General features: G+C 52.3%; 11 protein-coding genes across 11 annotated transcripts; 6 read left to right on the forward strand and 5 right to left on the reverse strand.

Annotated features, from left to right (window-relative positions):
• Positions 1–1,282: 1,282 nt before the first annotated feature.
• Positions 1,283–2,473, forward strand: BO83DRAFT_306586 (uncharacterized protein; the record flags this gene model as incomplete). The annotated part of the gene is made up of 4 exons (XM_025527301.1): positions 1,283–1,408; positions 1,465–2,110; positions 2,159–2,232; positions 2,291–2,473. 4 exons carry the CDS (start codon positions 1,283–1,285, stop codon positions 2,471–2,473), a joined length of 1,029 nt encoding a protein of 342 aa, XP_025391166.1.
• A 1,042-nt stretch (positions 2,474–3,515) lies between these two features.
• Positions 3,516–5,073, reverse strand: BO83DRAFT_414928 (putative translation factor pelota; the record flags this gene model as incomplete). The annotated part of the gene is made up of 3 exons (XM_025534600.1): positions 3,516–4,375; positions 4,449–4,937; positions 4,996–5,073. The coding sequence occupies 3 exons, from the start codon at positions 5,071–5,073 to the stop codon at positions 3,722–3,724; spliced, it is 1,221 nt and encodes a 406-aa protein (XP_025391167.1). The 3' UTR covers positions 3,516–3,721.
• A 720-nt stretch (positions 5,074–5,793) lies between these two features.
• Positions 5,794–7,151, forward strand: BO83DRAFT_332351 (aldo/keto reductase family protein). Its single transcript, XM_025528295.1, has 6 exons — positions 5,794–5,988; positions 6,065–6,075; positions 6,142–6,199; positions 6,270–6,454; positions 6,528–6,897; positions 6,972–7,151. The coding sequence occupies exons 1-6, from the start codon at positions 5,920–5,922 to the stop codon at positions 7,125–7,127; spliced, it is 849 nt and encodes a 282-aa protein (XP_025391168.1). The 5' UTR covers positions 5,794–5,919; the 3' UTR covers positions 7,128–7,151.
• A 324-nt stretch (positions 7,152–7,475) lies between these two features.
• Positions 7,476–8,294, forward strand: BO83DRAFT_414930 (uncharacterized protein; the record flags this gene model as incomplete). The annotated part of the gene is made up of 1 exon (XM_025534601.1): positions 7,476–8,294. One exon carries the CDS (start codon positions 7,476–7,478, stop codon positions 8,292–8,294), a length of 819 nt encoding a protein of 272 aa, XP_025391169.1.
• Positions 8,295–8,719: 425 nt separating this feature from the next.
• On the forward strand, positions 8,720–9,577 carry BO83DRAFT_386117 (alpha/beta fold hydrolase; the record flags this gene model as incomplete). Its single annotated transcript, XM_025532652.1, has 2 exons — positions 8,720–9,149; positions 9,216–9,577. The coding sequence occupies 2 exons, from the start codon at positions 8,720–8,722 to the stop codon at positions 9,575–9,577; spliced, it is 792 nt and encodes a 263-aa protein (XP_025391170.1).
• A 178-nt stretch (positions 9,578–9,755) lies between these two features.
• Positions 9,756–11,098, reverse strand: BO83DRAFT_414932 (intradiol ring-cleavage dioxygenase). Its single transcript, XM_025534602.1, has 4 exons — positions 10,694–11,098; positions 10,252–10,622; positions 10,110–10,177; positions 9,756–10,037 (listed from the first exon to the last, which is right to left on the reverse strand). The coding sequence occupies exons 1-4, from the start codon at positions 10,933–10,935 to the stop codon at positions 9,849–9,851; spliced, it is 870 nt and encodes a 289-aa protein (XP_025391171.1). The 5' UTR covers positions 10,936–11,098; the 3' UTR covers positions 9,756–9,848.
• Positions 11,099–11,289: 191 nt separating this feature from the next.
• Positions 11,290–12,435, reverse strand: BO83DRAFT_435070 (tRNA 2'-phosphotransferase; the record flags this gene model as incomplete). Its single annotated transcript, XM_025535857.1, has 2 exons — positions 12,228–12,435; positions 11,290–12,156 (listed from the first exon to the last, which is right to left on the reverse strand). Exons 1-2 carry the CDS (start codon positions 12,357–12,359, stop codon positions 11,290–11,292), a joined length of 999 nt encoding a protein of 332 aa, XP_025391172.1. The 5' UTR covers positions 12,360–12,435.
• A 177-nt stretch (positions 12,436–12,612) lies between these two features.
• Positions 12,613–15,848, reverse strand: BO83DRAFT_355325 (uncharacterized protein). Its single transcript, XM_025529141.1, has 5 exons — positions 15,254–15,848; positions 14,205–15,194; positions 14,068–14,160; positions 12,712–14,020; positions 12,613–12,690 (listed from the first exon to the last, which is right to left on the reverse strand). The coding sequence occupies exons 1-4, from the start codon at positions 15,801–15,803 to the stop codon at positions 12,756–12,758; spliced, it is 2,898 nt and encodes a 965-aa protein (XP_025391173.1). The 5' UTR covers positions 15,804–15,848; the 3' UTR covers positions 12,613–12,690; positions 12,712–12,755.
• Positions 15,849–16,406: 558 nt separating this feature from the next.
• BO83DRAFT_332363 (Efg1 domain-containing protein) lies at positions 16,407–17,620 on the forward strand. The gene is made up of 2 exons (XM_025528296.1): positions 16,407–16,793; positions 16,893–17,620. Exons 1-2 carry the CDS (start codon positions 16,469–16,471, stop codon positions 17,516–17,518), a joined length of 951 nt encoding a protein of 316 aa, XP_025391174.1. The 5' UTR covers positions 16,407–16,468; the 3' UTR covers positions 17,519–17,620.
• A 515-nt stretch (positions 17,621–18,135) lies between these two features.
• Positions 18,136–20,319, reverse strand: BO83DRAFT_306839 (F-box domain protein; the record flags this gene model as incomplete). The annotated part of the gene is made up of 1 exon (XM_025527315.1): positions 18,136–20,319. One exon carries the CDS (start codon positions 20,317–20,319, stop codon positions 18,136–18,138), a length of 2,184 nt encoding a protein of 727 aa, XP_025391175.1.
• A 1,607-nt stretch (positions 20,320–21,926) lies between these two features.
• On the forward strand, positions 21,927–22,696 carry BO83DRAFT_375978 (uncharacterized protein). Its single transcript, XM_025530599.1, has one exon. It carries the CDS (start codon positions 21,940–21,942, stop codon positions 22,360–22,362), a length of 423 nt encoding a protein of 140 aa, XP_025391176.1. The 5' UTR covers positions 21,927–21,939; the 3' UTR covers positions 22,363–22,696.
• The last annotated feature ends 288 nt before the right edge of the window (positions 22,697–22,984 follow it).

Consider the following 22,984-nt stretch of genomic DNA (forward strand, 5'->3'; position numbering starts at 1 on the left):
TCCGTCTGATCCACCGGGATTTGCAGCCGCAGCGACGGAGAAGCGCTTAATGGCCTATCTTTCTGTGCTACCCCTGCTCATAGAGCTTCCTTGATGCTCTCCTCCGGTTTTGCTGGTGACCGTGTCTCCTCCACAGCTTTCCGAACAGGATTTAGTTGCGTCCGGCTAACAAAGCACCAGAATCCTGGCTTATGACCTACCGTTGTTGGGGCTGCGTCTAGTAGCTTGTCAATTCGTCTTCTCTTGGCCGCTCTCACCCTCCATCTCCACCTCCCGTAGCGGCTAGGAAACTGGCGATGCGTTCATCTGCCGTTCGGAGACTTTCTGGTGTATTTTTTTTCCACGCTTTTTACACGGATTTGTAGTCATTTAATTATTTGTTATTATACTTTCTCCATTTTGCGATCCTTTACCCAGGATTTTCTTATCCGCTAGGCTTTCTCCGTTGGACTTGACCATTAGCAGAACTGTCAGCTCCAGCGCTAACCCACTGAGTGCTATTTGATATGGACTATGGGCGGTTCGCTAAAGTGTCGGTTTTTGTAACTCTTTCCATGGCATTACCCATTCGACAGTGCCCACATCAGGGACCCAGTACATCGGAACTAAGATCGCAGCAGGTACTGCCTTGTTCTTGAGTAACATGGGTGGGCCTGGGAATGCAAAAGTCTGAGCCCCGGGGGGTTTGGGGGCTGGATTGTCTCCCTTCTCATGTCATGTCAAGAGATGAGAAATTATTTCTCTCTCCTCCCCTGCCCCTCTAGAAAATGGAGCCATCCGCCTGGAATCAGCGGGCGCTTAAATGCAGGCGCATGGTCATACCTACAACCTCTGATTGCGATTCAATTTTTGCGGCACAGTGAAAGTGGGCGGTACCTACCATGTTCACTAGAGCTCTCTAAGCCCGATCACCAAAGGCTTCACACTTCTGGCCTGCCTTGCGAGGCATTTTGTCTTTCATTGATATCTCCTACTCGAGTATATGAATCCACACGCACGTCCATTAAACTTCTACTCCATCCTTCCACATTTCACTTCAAAGCAATCTTTGCCTTTCACCTGACGATTACGACTTTTGCAGAACTATAATTCTTTTCCACCTGACTCATTCTGAAGAAGCCTTCTTAATCTCTCTGCTCGTTCATAATTCAGCTTAATCATCTATTATATTAGTCTCCTTGCCCACTGCTGGCGGTTTGCCCTCTTGCGTGTTTCATCCACGTTACATTCCTTCCACAACAACAGCCCCTGCATCATTTGCAACCGCATGCTGGCCTTCACAATGTATCCCCAGACACCCATCGGATACTCGGCGCCAATGGTGTTCAGCCATGGTGGCTCGAACCCCGGAGATGGACTTGACGAGTACTATGCCAGTATGCAGCCTCAGTGGACCGCACTCGATACTGTACGTTGAATTCAAATGTTATTGGATCGCCACTTGCTGATCATTCTGCCATATAGTCACCTTATACCGGTGTTAGCAATCCTTATACTACCACAGCAGCTTTCCCGACTGGTGCCATCTTGACTCCGATCAGCCTTCCGGATAGCTCCTTCAGACCAAGCCCGGTGCTCAGTCATCACTCACAAGACTTTCACTACAACGTTCCCGAGTCCGTCCCACCGCAAGGCCTAGGCATCACCGCACCCTTCCCCAGCAGTTTCCCCCGTACTGTCACCGCAGGTCTGGGACATACTCCAGAGGAGCCGGACTTTGGCTTCAGCGAAGCTATCCTGTCACCTCAACCGCCACCCGCGAAGAGGGTCCGACGTGGGCCCAAGCAGGCAGTCACACCCCGAGAAGCACCGGTTACAATACTACCTAATCCTGAAGGGCTGCAGCGCATGGAACAAGAGCGACGACAAGGGGCAGCCGACGCTCAAAGCAGTCAAAGGCCCCGGGCTCCGGGTCGGGGGAGGCGAGACCCGCAAGCTGAGGAGGAAGACGCATTTGTAGAGAGGCTTCGGGAGCAGAATCTAGCCTGGAAAGTGATCCGGGAGATGTTCCGGAACAAGTTCCACAAGGATGCCTCGGAGGCACGTCTACAAATGCGCATGTTGCGGCGACGGAAGGAGCGATTGGCACGGTGGGATGAGAATGATGTGAGTACGTGCGCCTGAGCAGTCGCAAATTGTCAACTAATTAACGATCAAGTCATCCAGATCCGACTGCTCATAAGAGCGCGGGAGTACTGGGAGCATGAGAAATACAACGTGATTGCACAGAAGGTGAGTCCTTAGTGCAACCTTGGCCTAATGGACCTTGCTAATTAGATTACGAATCTAGATGAAGGAGTTCGGAGCGGGACCGTACACCCCAGAGCAATGTGAAGCCCAATTGCGATACCTCGATGCACAGAACCGGGAGCGTAGCACTGGTCCGCGGACACGAATACCTGATCCTCAGCCATCGCGAAAGCGATCATGGTCAAAGGTGGCCTCCAGTGTGGCCAGTGGTAGTACAAAATAGCATTTGTGGTTTTTGGGAATGTACTTTTTTGACTTCTTTTTTTCTGGGAGGGATGTTGAAGCGCATTATGGATTCCTTTGGGGCTTTCTTTTTTTTTTTGTTGGGGGGAAATTACACGCAAGGATGATTGTTTACGTCTGGATGAGTTTCTTTGTTTACTTGGATATACCCTGTGACCGATTGCATGCGAATGACATATTTCTGGATTATTTTTGAGCAACGTGAATCTCGAATCATGGATATCGAGAGAGCGTCTCCCGACATCGGGAGAGAAAGCGAGCACGCCGATCAAGGACGGGCCTTGCTCTGGACGCTAATGCGACGGACAAAGAGACGAAGCCAGCGTCGTACAGCCCCTAGGGAGTTTCCCAGCTGCTAAGCGATCACAATTAAACTTTCAGGCCATCTAACGGCTGAAGATCAGCTCGACTAGGGGCCCAGCTAGCCTCTTTTGGTGGGAGATAGGCTGCATCTCCAGAGGTCAGTTCTTAGCCGCCAGCCCCAAGCCACACGACAGCTGGAGGACGTCGGTCCCTATGAAAGAGCCGCCGGGCTGATCCTCCACACGCTTACGTACAGATACATGTTGCCTAGCAGCTGCCTAATCGGTGATGTTTTTAGGAGGAATGCAGTCAGTGACTCAAGCAGTCTGGACCGGGTAGAAAACTACTCGGCTAAGTTTAGCCTGGTGTTACCGGCCAATGCAATGACATGCTCTGCCATGCCATGCCATGCACATGTACATGTACATGCACCTTTCAGCCGCAGCAGCAGGGATTGTCAACTTCTTCCCACGGCGCCGGTGTTACCGCCTGCTTTGGCTCGTCGGGGATAAGACTAGCGTTCATGGCACAGCTATCTTGCGCACACCGATGACAACATGATCGTCTGCCTAGCATCTAATTGAATCGATTACCTTCCGCCAAATCCTGCCGTCGGTTCTGCGCCAGTATGGCGGAGCACAGGATTTCCAGAATCAAGCGCCAGGAATGGTTACTGCGCTTCTAGTGTCGCTGTCGTCTTCCAACCCCTCAGCGGGCGGGCTTGCTGAATGTTGTACACATCTTTGCCGTTGCACTCATTCCGTTCGGACCTTCTCCGGGTTCTTGAATGATAAGCGTCTTAGACACACTAGCTATGAGAGTCGTGCATTCGTTCAACGTTACAGGGGCTAGACACCCAGCATCAGGGATTACGAGAAGGGAGTAGCAGCAGGTGTCCGGGCTGTGCACACCCGAAACATAAGCTCTAATGGTCGTCCTCCCCCTCCTCTTCTATATCCTCATCTATTATAGGGAACGTCAACAGGGCTGCCACCCCTCCTAGCCCATCAAGTCGCCTTCCACTCTCATGGTCGGAGCTAAGCACTCGCACCTCACCACCCTCGACATCCCGTACCCGATCTACCAGCGATACCCAGCGTTTGCGCTCCGCCACATCCTGTGACCTGAACAGCCGATTGGAGATGATCAGCACGCCGCCACCGCGGCCAACGGCACCCTGGTCGACAGCGAATTCAACCTCGCGGGGACCATATGTCGCTTTGTTGGTTTCTTTGCGGAGCTGGTCGAGGAAGTCGTCCATGAGCTTTGTCTCGCGCGCGTACTTGGTATCGGCAAGGATGGTCTTCACAGCCGGCGACTGCAGCACTTCCGCTAGCGAGTGCAGATAACCGGAAGCCGAGTGTACAACCACAATACTGGGTAGGAGGCGTTTAAGTGCCGGGGTTGAAGTGGCTGCCTGCGACTGGATGTACTTCTGGAATCCGGAGGCCACGAAGCCTGGCGATGCAAGGAGAACTGGTCGAACGGTCTCGCTGCTGGTGAGTGAAGCCGAGCTGGTGTTGAATTCCAGCTGGCGCAGCAGCGTATCGAGTGTAACCTGGAAGAATTTCGACATACCCTTTCCCAACCCCAACCTGTCAGCATACACAAACAACCCCAACACGGGGACAGATAATCATGGTACAACCCACCTTATCATGATCACCCCCACCATGCCGTTTCCTGGGCACCGACATCTCAATCTTCTGCTTTAGGATAGTCTGAAACTGCCCAATAAAGCAAATATGCGCCAACCCTTCCTGCATCACCACGGCCACGGCCTCCGCCCTCCGTTGTCCCCCTTCATCCACCGCATCCTTCAACATCTGCACCGCGATACTGTCCCATCCGACGCCCTCACCGTCCGCCCCAACTTCCTTTTCTAGCGTGAAGTTCCGATTCAGCTCAAGATCGAGCGTATGGTGTTGCCCGATCTTCGTATGGGCCGTCTCGTTCACAATTGTCCCGCTAACATGTAGCTGCGAACTCTGCGGATCGAAATCAAGGTTCTTAACGCGGATCTCGAGCGTCAAGTGGACTCGAGCTGAGGTAGTAGAACCGGTTTCTTGAGTTGTGGTGACACGACGGATAGCGCTGGCGCGGAGAAGATCGTTCGGCCGGATCAGGTTGTATGCGTGCCACTGAAGGCGTCAGTTGGACAAAGAGCTACCCCTCAACCAGGAACAGAGTATACCGTACCATATCCTCAGGCTCCTCAGGACACAAGGTCACCGTTCCGGAGCCATTGTGCTCGATCTTGTTCTTGATGAGACGCATCTTGGCTGTAGAGCAACAGAGTTCCTCGCACGGCGGGGTAATGTTTTTGTAACTGGGACAGACAGCCTGGCGTGGTAGCAAGATGCCTTTCAGTACGCTTAATTATATGCTGAGTAGTCAGTTACCTCCTAAGCAGTATCACAATCACTCAAAGATATAGACAGGTAAAATAATCACCGTCTCCGACAGACAGATCCCTCCTTCCAATCAGGCTCTGGATGATGACGACCAAACTGCCAAGCTGCGGGCGGCAGCCTCAGGCCAGGACCACCCACCAGCTGCGGGACCATCCCAAAGCGGACTAGCGATGTTGTGTCATCCGACCGAGGCTTGACTATCGATAAGAGGCGGAACCCTAAGACCTAAGCCCTGGTCGGAGATAAGATGATCAGATAATAATTATCCCAGTGGATTTGATGTATCATAGTGGGTATGCTATGTACTATGTCTATCCGATCAATATTATAGCAGAGTGTGCAGACTCCTCATCTCCACAGATCAAAATTGTCAGGCATATAGCATCAAATAATGTCAAATACGAAAATTGGAATTAGCACACCACACCGGACCCTCTAAACCCGAGTTCTTCCATCTCCGCTCGTACGTACTAACTTGAACCCCCATGCATTTTTCAACGTGGGGCGGGATGAGCGGCATTACTTTAATAATGATTCATTTCCCGGGTTGAAGGGGGGAGGGGCCTTGGGCTAAGGCGGAGCATATAAATTAGTCTCGTATTTCTTCTTGTTGGGTAATTGGCATTCTAGTCTAGCGTTTGCTCCGCCTCTACCTTTGCATACACATTTCTCTCCCCAAGAATAATAGAAACAGGGTATACTGGGCAAAATGGGTCTCTCGCTACAATCAACCAAGAAAATGGTCTCGGGGTACGAGATACCTGTTCTCGGATATGGTGTGAGTATTCTTCATCCCTCCTGTCTAAATTATCTCCGGGTCATGGTCTCAACTAATGTGTGTATCAAATGTATAGGTCTATAAAACGTGCGTCCCTACTCACCCCTACCATACCAACCCAAGCCAACCTCATCAATTAACTCGTTCGAACAGTCCTCCCGACGTCACCGAATCCGTAACCCTCAAAGCACTGGAACTCGGATACCGTCACGTACGCACACCACCACCCACCCCTCTCAATCCCCAACCCAACTAACCACACCAATTATGGCGAATGATAGATCGACAGCGCCCAACTCTACAACAACGAAGCCGAATGCGCCCTCGCCATCTGCCGCTCCAACATCCCGCGCTCTCGAATCTTCTACACGACCAAGATCCCCACCACGCACATGTCCTACGAGAAAGCCAAAGAAGCGATCGAGTCTAGTCTAGCTGCTGCCAAGGGATTGGGGTATATTGATCTGTACGTCTATTTCCCTCCCCCCCTCCTTATACAAACCTACATCCAGATGCTAATAACAACGGGGATAATGTAGTATGCTCCTCCACGCCCCCTACGGCGGGCGCAGCGGCCGACTCGGCGCATGGCGCGCCCTCGTCGAAGCGCAAGCAGCAGGAAAGATCCGCTCGCTGGGGGTATCGAACTACGGGATTCGACATCTAGAGGAGCTGGAGGAGTATATTAGGAATGGAGGGGGCGGGGAGATTTCCGTCGGACAGTATGAGATTCATCCGTGGTGTGCGCGAGAGGATATTGTTGGTTGGTTGAGAGAGAGGGGGGTGGTGGTTGAGGCGTATGCACCGCTTGTGCAGGCGAAGAGAATGCAGGAGCCGGTTTTGAGGAGATTGGCGAGTAAGTATGGGAAGAGTGAAGCGCAGGTTTTGGTGAGGTGGAGTTTGCAGAAGGTGGGTTCTCTTTCTTTCTTCCTTCCTTCCTTTCTTTGTGTAAGGGTGTTGTGGACGATGCTAACGAGGTGTAGGGATACGTGCCGCTGCCTAAATCTGTGACTGAGTCGAGAATCGTGGAGAACTCGCAGGTGTTTGATTTCGAGCTGTCCGCGGAGGATATGGAGGAGTTGCAGACGACGGAGTATGCGCCTGTTAGTTGGGATCCGGCGAGGGATTCGAAGTTGTAGATGAACACTCTGGAGAAAGAAGAGTTAGTCGCTGAATGGAAGTTAGTATAAATAGAGCGAGATAATAGTGAATAGAAACAAAGCAGACAACAACAACCAAGATAAGAGTCAAACGGGGTAAACAAGCGGTGATCCAATCTCGGCACAACATATCCCCGTCGCGGCCTCCTTCCGCATTCCACCCCAACTACGGAGTACATACAAACTATAATCAACAACATCAGTCGACAATATCTACGACACACCCATGGCATCTCCACAATAACCTCCCTTCTTCTCTACCTCTACAGCAAGACATGCCGCCTCACCCTCAAATGTCTCCTTCTCACTCCCCGACCATCCCCCAAAATGCCCCCCTCCCCCAGCAAGCGCATCATCCTCGAAAAGTCCCGCACCGTACGCCGCCGGTACCAGCGCAGCAACAAACGCTTTCAATTCACGGCATCACAGATTGCGCGCATCGAGCGCGAACAAGAGCGCGAGAAACGCGCCCAGCAGCTGCGCGACAAAGAGAAGAAACGAGTCGCGAATAAGAAGAAGAAAGCGGAGAAAGAGGCGCGCGATAGAGAGGAACGCAGGAGATTGGGGCGCATGGGATTGCCGGATCCGAATGCGCCCGTGCCGCCGTCGAGTCAGCCTTTGTTGTTCAATTTCATTAAGAAAAAGGAGGGGGAGGAGGGGGAGAGTAGCAATGGTGGCGGGGATACAGAGGTAGATGAGGGTGGGGATACGGAGGTGGATGAGGGTCTTTTGGAGGATTTGGAGGCCGTTATTGATGCTGCTGAGGCTGAGGCTGATGGTTTGAATTTGGATTTGGGTTCGGATACTGGGGATGAGGGGGAGGGTGAGAATGAGGACGGGGATCATGGAAATGAGACTACGGGTTGTGATCAGGGTGATAATGAGGGTGATCAGCAGGTCCGGGCTAAAGAGGAGGATGAGTTCTCTGATTGCTCTATCTTCTATGATGAGGATATCATCAAAGAGGCCGGTGATGCTACTACGCCCGATCAAGCTGCGTTGCACGATAAGCCGGAGAACCAACCCCACCCCTCAACTGCCGACTCATTTCAAGACGACACGGCACTCCTCCTCGAAGAATACGGGCATGAATTCGAAATAGACGAAGAATTCGAGCAAGCATTGGTTGCGCTGAATGCCGTGTGATCCGAACGAATACTTTTATAGTATATGGCAGATAAACAAAGCGCTTCCGACCCGAAGGCGATCCGCCTGTCGGATAGCGACGCCCCTCGTCGGCTCGGGCGGTGATAAGCGGGCGGCTTGCCTCCCCGCCACGAAGCCGTCGATCCGACGGATTCAACACGGTGAGAGAAAGGGTGAATATGGGTAAGCTGTATTGGCATGCAGCGGATGCAGTGAGAGGAAAGATGGATATCGGAAAGGAAAAGTCATGGTGGAAAGCGAGGCCAAAAAGTTGAGGCCACAGCTCCTCCCCGCACATGACGTCGGCCAACAGAGCTAGATGCATATCCGATCGATCGAACAATCTCCGGCAAGCATCTTCCCGTTCAACATTCTCCCCTCTCACCTTTCACAATCCATTGGAAATCTAAACCAGAAGAGACACCATGCCGACCGTCACCGTCAATAACCACCAAATCTACTACGCCGATACTCACCCGGACGGCGCTCCGGCCACCGGCCAAACCATCATCTTCATCCACGGCCTGGGCTCGTCGCAGAACTACTACTTCCCGATCCTCCCATACCTAAGTAACCACCGCTGCATCACCCTCGATACCTACGGCTCAGCCCGATCCACATACACCGGCGACGCCATCAGCATCGCCTCCATCGCGTCCGATGTCATCGGGGTCCTCGACGCACTACAAGTCCCCAAGGCCGTGGCCGTCGGCCACTCCATGGGCGGCCTTGTAGTAACCCTGCTCGGCGCACAATACAGCGACCGCATATCAGGCGTCGTCGCCATCGGACCTACCCACCCGTCCGAGAAGCTCGCAGAAGTGATGACGCAGCGCAGCGAGACAGTGTCAAAGGGTGAGCAGGACCAAACAACCAACTAGCAAGCAAGCAGACAAGTTATCAAACTAACATCTCTCCCAGCCGGCATGGAACCAATGGCAAACAGCATTCCCAACGGAGCAACCGGCTCCCGCAGCTCTGCACTCGTCAAGTCGTTCATTCGTGAATTGATCATCGGACAGAACCCCAAGGGTTACGCGGCGCTGTGTCTTGCGATTGCTAATGCGCCGGTGATTGATTACTCGAAAGTTACGGCGCCGTATTTGCTGATTGCGGGCGAGGAGGATAAGTCTGCGTCAATGGAGGGGTGCGAGCATATTCATGCGGGTGTGTCGAGTGCGCAGAAGAAATTGGAGGTGTTGAGGGGGGTGGGACATTGGCATTGTGTGGAGGCGCCGGAGGATGTGGGAGGGCTTATTGGGGGGTTTGTGCAGACCCTGTGAGTAGACTGTATGGATGAGATGTTATCATGTGTGAATGCCATACATAAGAGTATGACTCGGTAGTATGCTTTAGATATCTCGGTACGAGTACGTGATGAAGCTACTGCAATACAAACATGACCAAGTCGTTCTACATATAGTACTAAACCGTCGAATTGAAGAATACCATAGAACCATTTTGATGAACAATCGCTTATACCATATACAATTTACCACATATCATAGCACCAAAAGATAAAACGAATAGTATATACTCTGAAAGTAGAATAGATCAGTTCGCCGGCGCCCGCACCAACTTAACATCATAGTTCAACTCAAGACCAGCTTGAGGATCGTCCTTGCGAGGCACGAAGTCCACAATCAATGAATCCTTAACAGCAAACACCGAATCATTAGTGAGGTATTTATCCTTGGAATCGAAGATTTGCGTCGTGAGGGGCTTGTAGCCGTCGTATGTAGCCTGCACCATCACCATACCTATTAGCACAACCAACCAGCCAAGACATGAAACGGGGAGGGAGATAAAACGTACAATAATATGAATGTGCGCAGGCCTAAACGGATGTCTATCCATCAACTCGAGAAGTTTTCCAGCGGGACCTATCCACATTAGCCAACCACACCCCCATAAAAAAACGACAAATAATAATAATAATAAAGGGTAATTAACTCACCATCATCCGGAACAGGATACGGCGTCGGCCTCAAACAATAAAAGCTATACCTTCCCTGCTCATCGGTCATGAACTTCCCACGGAGATTAAACTCCTCTTGCTGGGGATCCTGCTGCTCATACAAGCCATTCGTACTAGCCTGCCACACTTCCACCGTGGCGCCGACGAGCGGCTGCTTGGTCTCAAAGTCCACGACTTGGCCGTGCATGAATGCCATTTCGCCCTCGCCATTGGGCGGCGGGGTCAGCACAATGTTCGCTCCGTTCTCGCGGTAGGGTGTGTCGGCGCGGAAGAATGGGCCCAGGATGGCGGTTGCGGTGGGGGCGTCGGGGGCTTCGGAGGCGAGGGTGTAGGTGATTTCGTCTACGAGACTGTTTTTATAGAATATTTGTTAGTATGTGTGTGGTGGTTATGGTGGTGGTGGTGGTAAAGGGTGACATACGACTCCAACCCGATAACATCACAAACAAGCTGTCCCTCATTCCGCTTATCGTCACTCATTTGACCAGCCCAGTTGAGGAGCTTCACGCCGGCCATCCATTCATCGACGGTAAGTTCGTTTTCGCGCGCGAAGTCGTGGACGTGGCGGATTAGACCGGTCATTAGTTGGCGGAAGCGCGGGGTCGTTTTCGGACCCATGCTGTTGATGACGTTGTCTGTGAAGTTGGGGTCGAAGCGCGGCATTTTGGATAACTTATTTTGTTCTTTTGTTGGGTATGTGTAGTGTATATGAGGGGTGTATGGGGTATAAGGGATAATAAATTAGTAGAGTTAAACTAAGGTGGATGGTGGTGCTTGGTGGTTTATATAGTAGTAACTAGTTAAGTATTAAATACTACTTACTTAGTAGGGTGATTGTTAATGGATCCCCCGGATTCGCTGTCGCCGCTGGTCGGAAAGCCCTCTTTGGCACTGATCGGATGGACTTTTCCGATGGTCTTCCCCGCACGCTTCGGATGTACTTTGCATGTCAATGTTTGGTTCAGATGATTGATTCCCCACGCCGGATTGATCAATTGCCTGATGGTTGCATACGATTTATCCACCATTATATATGCACATTCTAACTACGTATGAAGTTTTAAGTGCGATTCCCTCCCGTCGGCCCCCCCTCTTCTTCCCTCCCTTCTGCGCCCATTCCGACGGCCACTCCTGCACCACCTGTCCGCGTTCCCAAATCTTGCCCATCTTGCGCTCCACCACCACATCCACAAACTCCAACGGCACTACCTTCTCTCCCCCATCCCCATCCCCATCCTTATTTACAGTCAACCCTTCACTAAGAACCACCCCATTCTCACTCCTCCAAAACGGACATCCCGCACTCAACGCCTTCTCCAAATCCACATAGATCAACACCTGCGCATCCCTCCGCATCCCCGAAATAACCTGTCCCGGTGCGGCCACCGCATTCCCCGCCAACACATCCTCCACTGCTGGTCCCGTCGCAAAATGCACCTGGTTGCGGCCCATGCAGCGGAGTCCGCCGGAGGAGAAGATGGCCGGCCATGCGGAGTGGAATGTGCCGTGGACGACGGTGCGCGGGAGTTTATCTTTGTCCGAGAGGGAGAGTTTCTCGAGAAGGTGCGCTGCTTCGACGGTCTTGATGCTGTGGCCTTGCGTGGCGCGGATGAGGTAGTGGGAGGGGTTGGGGTCGGTGGTGGTTGCGGCGATGGCGGTGGTTGTGATGGTTGTGTCGGTGGATTCTTGTTCGGTTTCGGCTTTGGTTTCTGTGGTGGTGGGTTCTGTAGATGTAGATGTAGGGGCTGCCTCTGTAGCGGTTGGTGTAGGTTGGGTTGTAGAGGGGGTGTATAGCAGCGCGAATCGCTTCTTATCGGAGTTTGCGACGGCGTCGACGATCTCGGGGAAGGTCACCTTGAGGGATTTGAGTTTGCGCCATGCTAGCTGTATACCGGATTTTTGATATTAGTTGGTAAGTTATTCTTGGGGTATGGCTGCTGCTGTGGAAGACGCACCACATCAGATACATTGGCGTAGCCTTGCGCATCTATCGGTAGGCCTTCTTTCTCGGCGGCGTGACGGAGAAGCAGACTCAGTGCTTTCGACACCGTGACGGCGCGGCTGGCGGGAGGACGACCTTTAGGCATGATGACTTGCTGAGTGGACAAACCAAGTCTAACTGGGAGATTGGATATGAAAATGAAGTCAGATGGAGTGTCAACGTGATGATGTGCGGAGGGAAGATGGAGGGGCTCGGCGGAACTTTTCCACCTCCGCGGGCCCACTTATGCTCCCCGATATCTATTATCTCATTCACGATCTTATTCACTCTATCACATGAATGACATACAGTTAACCATAATACAGTAAATGATGATTCAATATACTATTATTTCTTCCCGCCCATCTATCTCTAATTATACTCCAGGCATCAACATAAACTACCAAACACCGCGAAGTGGGTATATCACAAAACACATTCTTCCGAATCAAACAATCCCATACATAACCTGATTCCATCCTTATACTCATACCAAGTAGGATCACCGATCACAGATACAACTACACTCCGCCACCGGGCACACCTTATGTCGCGCAAACCACTCCCGCGCATGATGCGCATGGAACCCGTGGTTGCAATTAATGCAGAACACAATAAACCTCCGCATCAGTTCCGTCTCAGACGGCCGTCGTCCCGCCGCATCTGCCGCCACACAAGCCTTGGACATCGGGTCCGGCGCTCCCAGCCATAGCGTGCATACTCCGCACCGCGGCATATGGCGCCCGCAGCGTGGACACACTGTGCCGGACATGGCGGCGCTACCGAGGGGATTGCCGGGTGTTGGGTGTGTGACTTCGCCCGTCACCGAGGGGGTCAGTTGTGAGGAAGCGTCGTGCTGCGTGAGCGGTCGTGTGCAGTAGTTGCAGGTGAGACTAACTTGTTGGCGGGGCGGGTCGACCAGTTTGCGCCCGTCCCAGGTGACGGCGAACTTGCGGGAGCCGACGTCGAAGCGTGCGCGCTCGAGTTGCAGTTTCCATGCGTTGATCTGCTGGCGGTAGGTCTCGCGCCAGGATTCGAAGCGGGCGCGGTCGGGTGAGTTGTTAATGAAACGGGGGACGGTGTGGCTCATTGCTAGTACGGCCGTTTGGATGTCGTGGAACTTGTTGATGTAGGATTGGAAGAGGTCCATGGCGGAATGGTTGAGTCCGGTCAGCAGGATACCTTCGATGTCGCCTTGCTGGATGACTGTGGTGGTGGTTTCGTGGAGATAGCTTGTCAGATCGTCGTCCGGGAGCCAGCGCAGCGCTACTTCGATCCGGTATCTGAGCGGAAGAGTGGTCTCCTGGATGACAGAACGCCAGTCACCCTTGCTCACGAGCGCGAGAATCGCTCGCGCGTAGGGGTCGGTGAGCTCCTTGGCAATCTCAGCGCAAGTGTCTTCCCAGTCTGAGTCGGTGTCGCCTTTCGCGGCTCCCGCAATGGCCATGGCGAGTAATTTATGAGCTTGGGTGGGCTCGTGGCTCCGCAGAGCCAGGTACGCGAGTTTCGCTTCGTCTTGGAACATGGCCAGCGCAGCGGCCTTTGTGTGCTGCTTGTCAGCGGACAATGTCTTGACTAACTCTTCAAGCTCCCGGTGCGATTGCGCCGCGCCGCAGAGTCGCAGGCACAGCCGGCGATGTTCGGGGTATTCGGTCTCGCAGCCTTTCATCTCGGGGAGGTTGAGCTGATCTTGAACCAGCTCCACGATGGTTTCGTGAATGTCGGATGCCGGGTTGCCACCGACTCGTCGGTTATGGAGACTCTCTCCTGTTAGGATTAGCCATGCACGTACTCCAGGAAACCAGACTACCTACCTAAATCGTTGTTCCAGACATCGTAAACGCCCAGGTAATTCAGATCCAGCCCGTTGATAATCATAGATTCATTGCTAGAGTCGGAGCGTGCACCTACTGCAATTAGTACATCCCGTAATACTCGGTTCCGCACTTACGTTCAGCCCAATCCCAGAAGCCCTGCAGCCATGGGTCATCAGCGAGAATCTTCTTGTTCCGTGCCTCGTCAAACAAATAGCCTTCTTTGCAGCGAAACCGGTTCACCGATAACAGAGTTAGAGCATCCTTTACAGGCAGCTGACCGCCCAAGGTCCCTAACGACAAAGCATGTTCCCTCGCCTCACGGCTCGACAAAGGCGTCGCTGGTCGATTGCCGGCCCGGCGTCCTTTCTGCGAAGACTGCCCATTCGAATCAGACACTGCTCGTTCGCGGACTTCCTCCACCATCTCCGAAATGCTCAACCCGTGACTGGATTGAGGATTGATCGCTCGGAAATCAGAATCCTCATCCGAAGTGCCCCATATCAAAGTTCCCTGCGACGAAAGCCGTACCGGTGGCGCTGGAGGCTTCACAGTGAGAATATTCACCTCATCGTTCCCGGAAATCGTAATGGCGCTGGGCTCGTTGCCCGGACTCATATTAAGAAAATCGAAGGCCACAACCCTGTCCTTCTCATCGTATCCCCGAGACGGATGGTTGTACGGCGTAACAACGTCTCTGACGTGCTTGGTGTAGATCTGCTCGGGGTAGTTCCTCGCCGAGCCCTGACCCAGAGTCTCATCCATGGACGATCGCATCTCCTCGTCCAGATACTCCTTGACAATGTCGTAGGTTTTGAAATGCCCCGTATTGGACAGCACACCCAGACAGCCCCTCTTGGTCCTGGAGAAGCGCAAACTCCAGATAGTCGACTTGGGCGCAATGACATTCCCAAACTCCAGCGACGGCCCCAGCTGGCTCGTCTCCAGGGCATTTGCCGGCCCAACAGCCGGGGTAATGAAGCGCGACCCAATGCGCCGATCCCAGATACAGATAGTCGGATCATTAGTGGCCAGACAAGAGGCGATATAATTCTCATCAAGCCAGTCAATAGCCACATTATGCACACAGCGCGTGGGAAATTGCAGCGACGGGTTTCCAGGCCCCTCTGTTTCAATCAGCACCCACCACCCACCCACCAGGAAATCAAAGAGAGGAAAAACTCACCTCTCAAATCATAAATCCTCACAAACTGCCCCTTCACCCCCGTAACCAACGTATCCGGCTGATCACTAAAGAACTTGACACTAGTAATAGGTTCCGAACTGGCCAACTTCCTCAACGGCTCCACAAACCCCTTAACAGCCTTACTCGCCAACCTCTGGTTAACATCCCAGATGTTCAAACAGAAGTCATTGCGCACCCGGTCCAGCCCCGCAGCCAGCAATCCATGCGTACTAAACGCAACCGCATTACAGTACCGCTGATGTCGAATCGGAAACGAGTACGATTCCTGACTATCGCTCTTCATGCGCAGAATCGTCGCATCCCCGGACGACTGGCCCACCGCGACTAACGATTCATCCACCGGTGACCAATCGAATGCCCGGAATGCGGGCACTTTCGTATGCGTCGCTAGCTCTTCATGCTCCAGACGGCCTCCCCGCTCATATGAGGTTACCTTGCACAGTCGGAAGGCTTTGCCCGTCACGTCCACGGAGAGGAAGCGTTGTTCGCCTGTCGTGGAGGTGGGGGACCACCGAATGGCTTTTTCCATTTTATTTTTTGATATTTCCCTTTTTGGGGTGGGAGGGAAACTTATGGTGTGGGTTTGTGATCTGTCCGCTGTTGTGTGTGGTTTGTTGTGTGCCCACTTCTCTCACACTCACACACTCTTACGCCGCCGTCGCCCCTGTGTTCTGGACCGGGGACTGGGGACTGGGGCTAGACTGGGCTGGGCTGGGAGGGCTTCGTCGCAGATGCGACTGGACCGGTCACCAACTGAGATGTGATTTCAGCCGCGCGAATCTGATCTGTCACTGCCCATCGGTGGGGGATTATTCTTTTTTCTTTGGTTTCAAAATATCAATCGCACATCAGGAAAACCCGTCTAGCCCAAATAGACAACTGTCATGGGAGTTGTCCTGGCTCCTGCCTTTCTAAGGTAGTAATGATATAGAGAAGTGTAAGAAGGAACAGTAGTTCAATCCATATCCTTGAAATGCGGCGCGCGTCATGGGACTATCCCCGCGCTGATTGGCCAATCTCGCCTTCCAGCAATCCGGGGCAGCTTTTTTCCCGGCCCGACAGATGATCCGATCATTATCACTTTTTCAAAATAATATTCCATTAAAATAATTGCAAACAATTTACCCTCAGTCTCCCCTTCTTTTTCCTCTCACTCAGACCGCACCCTGGAAATAGAAAAGATTCGAGATAACAATGCCACGAGAGTACGCCCCCGCCGACAGAAAACGCAAATCCCACGATATCTCCGATGATGCAGACGCAGCAGCAACAGCGCCCGGAGGAGGTCCGCGGAAGAAAATCCACCTCCCTAAGAAAGAACACAAGTACCCGTCTGTCAACGAGCTCAAGAAACGGATTCGGGATGTGAAGCGTCTACTCAACAAGACGGATTTGCCGGCTGATGCGCGCATCGTGCAGGAGCGTGCGTTGTCGGGGTATGAGAAGGAATTGGAGGATGAGTTGAAGAGGAGGGATCGGTCGAAGATGATTAAGAAGTATCATTTTGTGAGGTTTTTGGGTATGCTTTTCTCCTTTACCCCCCCCCCCCCCCCCTCCTTCTCTCCCTTTTTCCTTCCATCTATGGATATTTTGCTAATCCGGAATTCGATTTACGTAGACCGCAAAACCGCAACCAAAGACGTGAACCGGCTGGTGCGCCGCGAAAAGGAAGTCTCGAGTGCCGGTCCTGATGTCATGGATGAGAAGACCAAGGAGAAGAAGCTTGCTTCGTTGGCCGGGAAACTCCGAGTCGCTCGCGTGAACTTGAACTATACGATCTACTATCCATTGGATGAGAAGTATATCGCCTTGTACGCGGAGCAGAAGAAGAAGGTCAAGGGAGAGGGTGCTGAGGATGGTGGAGATGGCGCTGACTCGGACGGTGATGCGCGGTTTGGAATGGTGCATGCAACGGTTGCGGATAAGCCGGCGATGTGGCATGTGGTGGAAAAGTGTATGAAGGATGGGACGTTGGATATGTTGAGGGATGGGAAGTTGGAGTCTGGGGCGAAGGCTGGAGAGAAGGATCGGAAGAAGGAGGAGAGAAGTCAAAGGGGTGGTGAGAAGGCGAAGAAGAGCCAGGAGCGTGGGCTGTCGTCGTCGCAGGCTGGGAAGAGTAAGGACAGGTCCAGGAAGGTGGATGATAGGAGGAGGACTAGGGGATCGACTGCTGAGGATCATGTCATGCGGGATGCGGGCAATGATGATGGCGAGGAGAGTGATGGCGGTTTCTTTGAAATGTGAACTTGCCGTGTGTCTGGACTGGTTGAGCGTGAACGCATTTTCTGGAGTTGGAGTTACATGTCTTATCTGTCTCTTTCCTGGGCCTTTCTCATTGAAGTGTGCGGCTATGCCCTTATACGATACCCAATGATCAAGTGTTTTCAACGATCCGAGTTTCTACAGTAGAACGCTAGAGGCTAGATGCTAAGAACCAGTTCGAATCTAAATGATTGTTTGTGGATGTTTTCACCAACTCCGGCTTCGCCATCCTTCTAAGTACAGTAGATGAACGAGAAAATACACGTCGATCGGTGGCAGACCGACTCGCCAGAACACCCGAAAGATGCGCAGTGGTGACCCGGATTGTCAGGGCAGTCAACGCTCCCGATATCTCTGGGCCGACTAAGTGACTGGCACTTGTTGCGAAATCATCATGTCATATCTCATAGCATGCCCCAGTAGAGCGATGCTTGCAAACCCAGCATGCGATTCCAGCGGTCATCTACCCAACAGGGTGAGACGAACGTTGGTACATGAGGGGCAAGGTTTCCAGAACCTAGTAAATCAGAACATTGAAACGAGTGATCGCTCCAAACACACTTTCTCTCTCAAGATCGACCATTAGACGAGTAGTCATCTTACATGACACTGCAGCCTCCTGTGCCGCCGCCTTCGGTGTGTCGCCGTCTTCCTGCCCCGAGTGTAGTGACAGCCCCGACACCGAACGCTGCGTCTTCGTCGTCTTCGTTATAGATTCTCTCGGCTTCACGGGCTCGACGCCGTCTTCTTCTCACCCCGGATCCCGGAGCACCCGCTTCTTCGGTTGCCATCATGTACTCGGCCCACTTCCGATCTAGCCTGCTCGCAGCCATAAGATCACCACGGAGGACTCGCTTGTTGTGCTCATCCACGGTCGGCTGCCAGCCATAGAAGCACTTCAGATGGATGATTTCGTTGGGGTATACGGGTGGCGGCGGCGGAGGTGTGATAGAGGACGCAATCACGGTCGTGGGCTGACTGGGATCTACCGTGTGGGTGACAACCGAGACCGCTTGCATGGATTTGCGGGTAGCGCGCGGGAGGTACGCATTGCTTGAGAGGACTTCCCTTACACCGGCCCAGGTGACATTGGCGCAATCAAATACAACCAGACGGAGGCCGATCTTGGGAAGGTTCCCATCGTAGCCACGCTTGCGCACGCGGAAGCTGGCTTCCATTAGGGTCAGGTCGGACACCCGAGTGTTGTCCATTTCAACGGAACGGAGGGAAGGACAATTCTTCATGATCTGCAAGGTTCCAATGTCGCCAATGGTCTCACAATAACTGATGTTGAGGTGTTGCAGGCGGGCAGCACACGGGGACTTGGCAAGCTCGAGAAGCGTATGGTTGGAGAGCCTTTCCATATCCTCCAGGTCGAGGTGTGTCAGGCGAGGAGTGGTCCGAATCACCGCCATAACAGAATCGTCGGTGAGCTCAGAGCACTGTGACAGTTGCAGGCCTTCCAGATCCGGCACATTGTGGGCAAGACACTTGACACTGTCATCTGTCAATTCCGTGCACTGGTGGATGTCCAGATGTTTCAGTCGTCGCGGAGGAACAAGCGCGCGTTCCTCGAGAAGATCCATTTCAGGGTTGAGGCCATGCACAAGCGCCTTCAGACACTCGTCCGTAAGATCGGTGCGACTCATAATCAGGCGTTCCAGGGTATTTCGCTCGAATAGTTGTACGGCGAATTCCACGTCGTCAAACCCACGAATTTCACTCGCCCGGAGATCCTTTAGATTTTTGCAAGCGCTGACAATCTTCTTTAATCCCGCGGTGTGAACGCCGGTGCACCAGGATACATTCAAGATCTGAAGTTGAGGGCAGGACTGTGCGATAATCGTCATGGCAGAGTCACTAACAGACGATAAGCCAGACAAGTTGATATACTCCAGTCGGGGGTTGCACAAGAGAAAGCAGTTGATCGATTTAGTGTCAATGCGACATCCTTCCAACGAGAAGTTGACGACGTTTCGGCACAAGTCGGTGATGCGATTGCCATCAGTCTCCCACTTATCCTTCAATTGGACACAGCCCCGGAGATTAAGATCGCGAACGAACGGCCCACCGGCGGTAATAAGCTTTACAAGACCATCGCTAGGGATATCGCGGTAGTAGTCTGTCGTGTCGACTTCAGTCCACAACTGTCCATCATAACACATTTTATTCCATGCCCTCGAAACAGCAGAGCAACGGACAATCTCCTTCGGGGTGAGGTACTGAAAAATGCGCATCTTCAGCTCATCCGGCATATTCCCCCAGAAATCAAAGACTTTCTTTGGCTTGGGGGTCGACCGCGCCGTGGCAGTCGGATCAGCTGCGTCCATTCCCAACGGGGACCCACGAGAGCCTGGTCGCAGATCGGTAGGCAATGGAACTGTCCGCGCATTGGGCGAGTCGGAACCGACAAGGCGAATTCGAGGATTTCCATCATGGTCAACTGGGAATGCAGCAGCACCGGGAGTAATCGGACGGGCATTCAATCCACCATAAAGTTGAGAGGTGCTTCCATTACCCAGACAAGGAGTGTATGCGGATTGGGACAGGGAGACACAGGACAAAGAGGCCTTGTTGTCACGACGGTATCCCGTAGAATGGGACCGGCCCCGTCTGGTCAGACTCGGGCTGGACGAGATGCGCTGCAGGCTCTGGAGCAACTTGTGACGTCCCTTGAGTTTAGGCGGCTGTTCCAGAGGGATCTCCCCAGTTGAAGAAGCCGGGCTCGCCGGCGAGGCCGCTTCAGGCGAAGCCCTGATTTCATCAGGAAATGCGGCAGCCATGACGGAATTGCGGTATCGAGATCAGGAGGCTCCTATGATCACAAGTATTTCAACGGTATTTCGGAGAAGGCGGAGAGGTATGCGAAAGGTTTGTAGACAGTTGAACAGCTAGCCAGGACAATTCGTGGCAGCGACAAGCACGGGTGGTCGCAGTAAATCCAGTCCTAGACAGTCATAGTGAAGCCCAGACCACCAGACGTTCCGCAAGTATGATTCTCGAGATAGCGATAACCGCGATAACACTTTTATCGCCCTGATCGAAGCAAAAACGCCGAACCCCGATCCTGCGGACGGACAGGTTTTGTCGAGAGAGCGAAGAGGAAGCGAAATGGAGAGGATGAGGGTCAGCAGGGCAGCAGACAAACAAGCGACCAAGTTGGGGGAGTGTCTCGGCTAAGGAGTGTTAACGATGGTACCATGGGACAGGAGACCGCGTAACCCCGGAGAAGTGGCAGCGATTGCGGGTGGCCGGCACAGGCTTTGGATTTCCCTCCAAGTAGAAAAGAACACTGGGTTTCGTACAGACGTCACCGAAGCATCATCCACAGTGGTCAACACGAAAAGGTAAAAGGAAAGCAAGCAGTAAGGCAAGACGCAAACGGAAGACCCTGCAGGAGAGCGAACAGCGAAGATAGTAGTAGTTAATGGGAGAAGAAAGAAAGCAGGCAAGTAGGCAAGCAAGAAAGAAGACAGAAGGGGGGGAAGAAATCACGTAAGGCTGGCCAAGTCAGACGACAGCCAGTTATCGGACAGCAGGGCAATTCAGTCTGACGGATAGAGCCACCACTGCCACTAACACACACCAGGAGAAAAGAGAGAAACACCGAAACGAAGAAAAAGGCTCAGGGAGCGTGGAGACTCGATGGCCTGCATGGCCACCACAGAAACAATGGAGACGGACCGGGCGAGCTTACTGGATTGGACCATTCACAGCAGCCACAGTTCCCCATTCTGAGCAACACATAACCAGTCGGTGGGAAGAGGGACTTGCCGAACAATACCGTACCTGTCGGGGGATCGTTCAATAGTCCGTTCAATCCGTGAGACGTGAGTTGAGTCTACTTTTACTACTAGTAGTAACTGAGTTACCCCACAGGCTTATCGAGACATTCCATTCTCTCCTGCCAGAACTTATCGATTAGACTAGCGCTGTTTCTCATTCCCCACTTTGGCTCCCAGGCGGTGGCGGTGGTTCCCGGCGGAGTCAATTCAACACGCGGCATTTTATTTCTTTACCGTCTGTTCCGATCAGTTGATGGTCAATTTAAATTTGAACAATGGCTTCTGATTCATGTTTCAAAGGAAAGAAGATAAGAAATGGTGGTCTCATGGACATGCTCCCTCAGATCAGAAGTTCGAGTCAGCCGATCAATCGAGAAAAAGGTTCACCTGTCAAAAGATAAGGATGGCGGGAAAGGGCATCATTACTGTACGATCGGTATGCAAAACGACTGGGAAAGAATGGTAATATTGGTAACCATTATACTAGTAGTAGTTAGTACCTGGTGTTATAGACAGGCTTAGCTCTCTCTCTCTCTCTCTCTCTCTTTTCCTTGTTCCTTGTCTTGAAAATGCAGTTACCTGGAGACAGCATATCCTCTGATTCTGCCATGGATACTTATGCCAGGCAAAAAGACAAACGCCATCCCCATCTCACCATCTCAAAATCCCATAACATACATACAAACGCCTCTCCAGAAGAAACAAGTGGATAAAAAGAAAGATAATAGAAGGGAAAAAAAAGCCCCCCCAAAACCCAATCCCTGTCCACCTCCATTCTCTACCTCTCCTCTCTCTCTCCACTCCCACCAACAGAAAACACAACCCACTTTAAACCCACCAAGCAGAGCCCAGAACACCACTCCCCATGCCACGGTACACTTCAAAGCACCACAACACAGCACAAACGAACAAGGGCCCAAGCCCGACCCGACCGGAGCTCCGAATGGGCGGAAAACGGCTTTTTCGTTCCTGGTCGCTTTCCTCCCGGATTGTAGCCCAATGATAGTGCAATTCTGGTGTGTGTGGAGTGGTTGTGGCTAAGTCAGTAAGACACAAGTGATTGTTTGTTAGTTACAGAAAAAAAACAGTCGTGTTTTCTTGTCTCCACCCCACACTAAATCATCCAATTCAGTGCTAGCCTACTAGTTTACTAGTATCTACAGGATGGATGGATGGGGTATTGTGTTGCTGCCTACCTAGGTTGTAATCTATCTCGTTGTTGTTCGCCTCTCCGATACACAATTGTTGTGGTGGATAGTGGATAACGCCACCACTGCGACACACAGAGAAAGGGAGAGAGAGAGAGAACACTAGGTGAAGAAATCAATGTATTGAATAACCAACATATTGAACCAACGGAGTAGGTAAGGGGAAGATAGACTAGATACATGCAGTATAGATAGATTAGATAGATATAACTCTTTCTACACCGTACCCCGTACACTCTCACAGTAATCGAGGTATCGAATTTGTACCTGACTGACAGGTCAGACTCGCCGGCTAATACGCCCCAAACCAGTAAGGCACCCGGGTACCCATCCATCTACTACTACTACAGTAATACTAAATATCCACCCCTCACATCCTTGGGTTCATCCACTTTTGTCACATTCAAACTAATTGATGAGATTACTACTGGTTATGTGATAGGTAGTGTCATTTT

This window comes from Aspergillus eucalypticola (genome assembly GCF_003184535.1).
Source record: "Aspergillus eucalypticola CBS 122712 chromosome Unknown BO83scaffold_5, whole genome shotgun sequence".
In the NCBI taxonomy this organism is placed as follows: Eukaryota; Fungi; Ascomycota; class Eurotiomycetes; order Eurotiales; family Aspergillaceae; genus Aspergillus; species Aspergillus eucalypticola.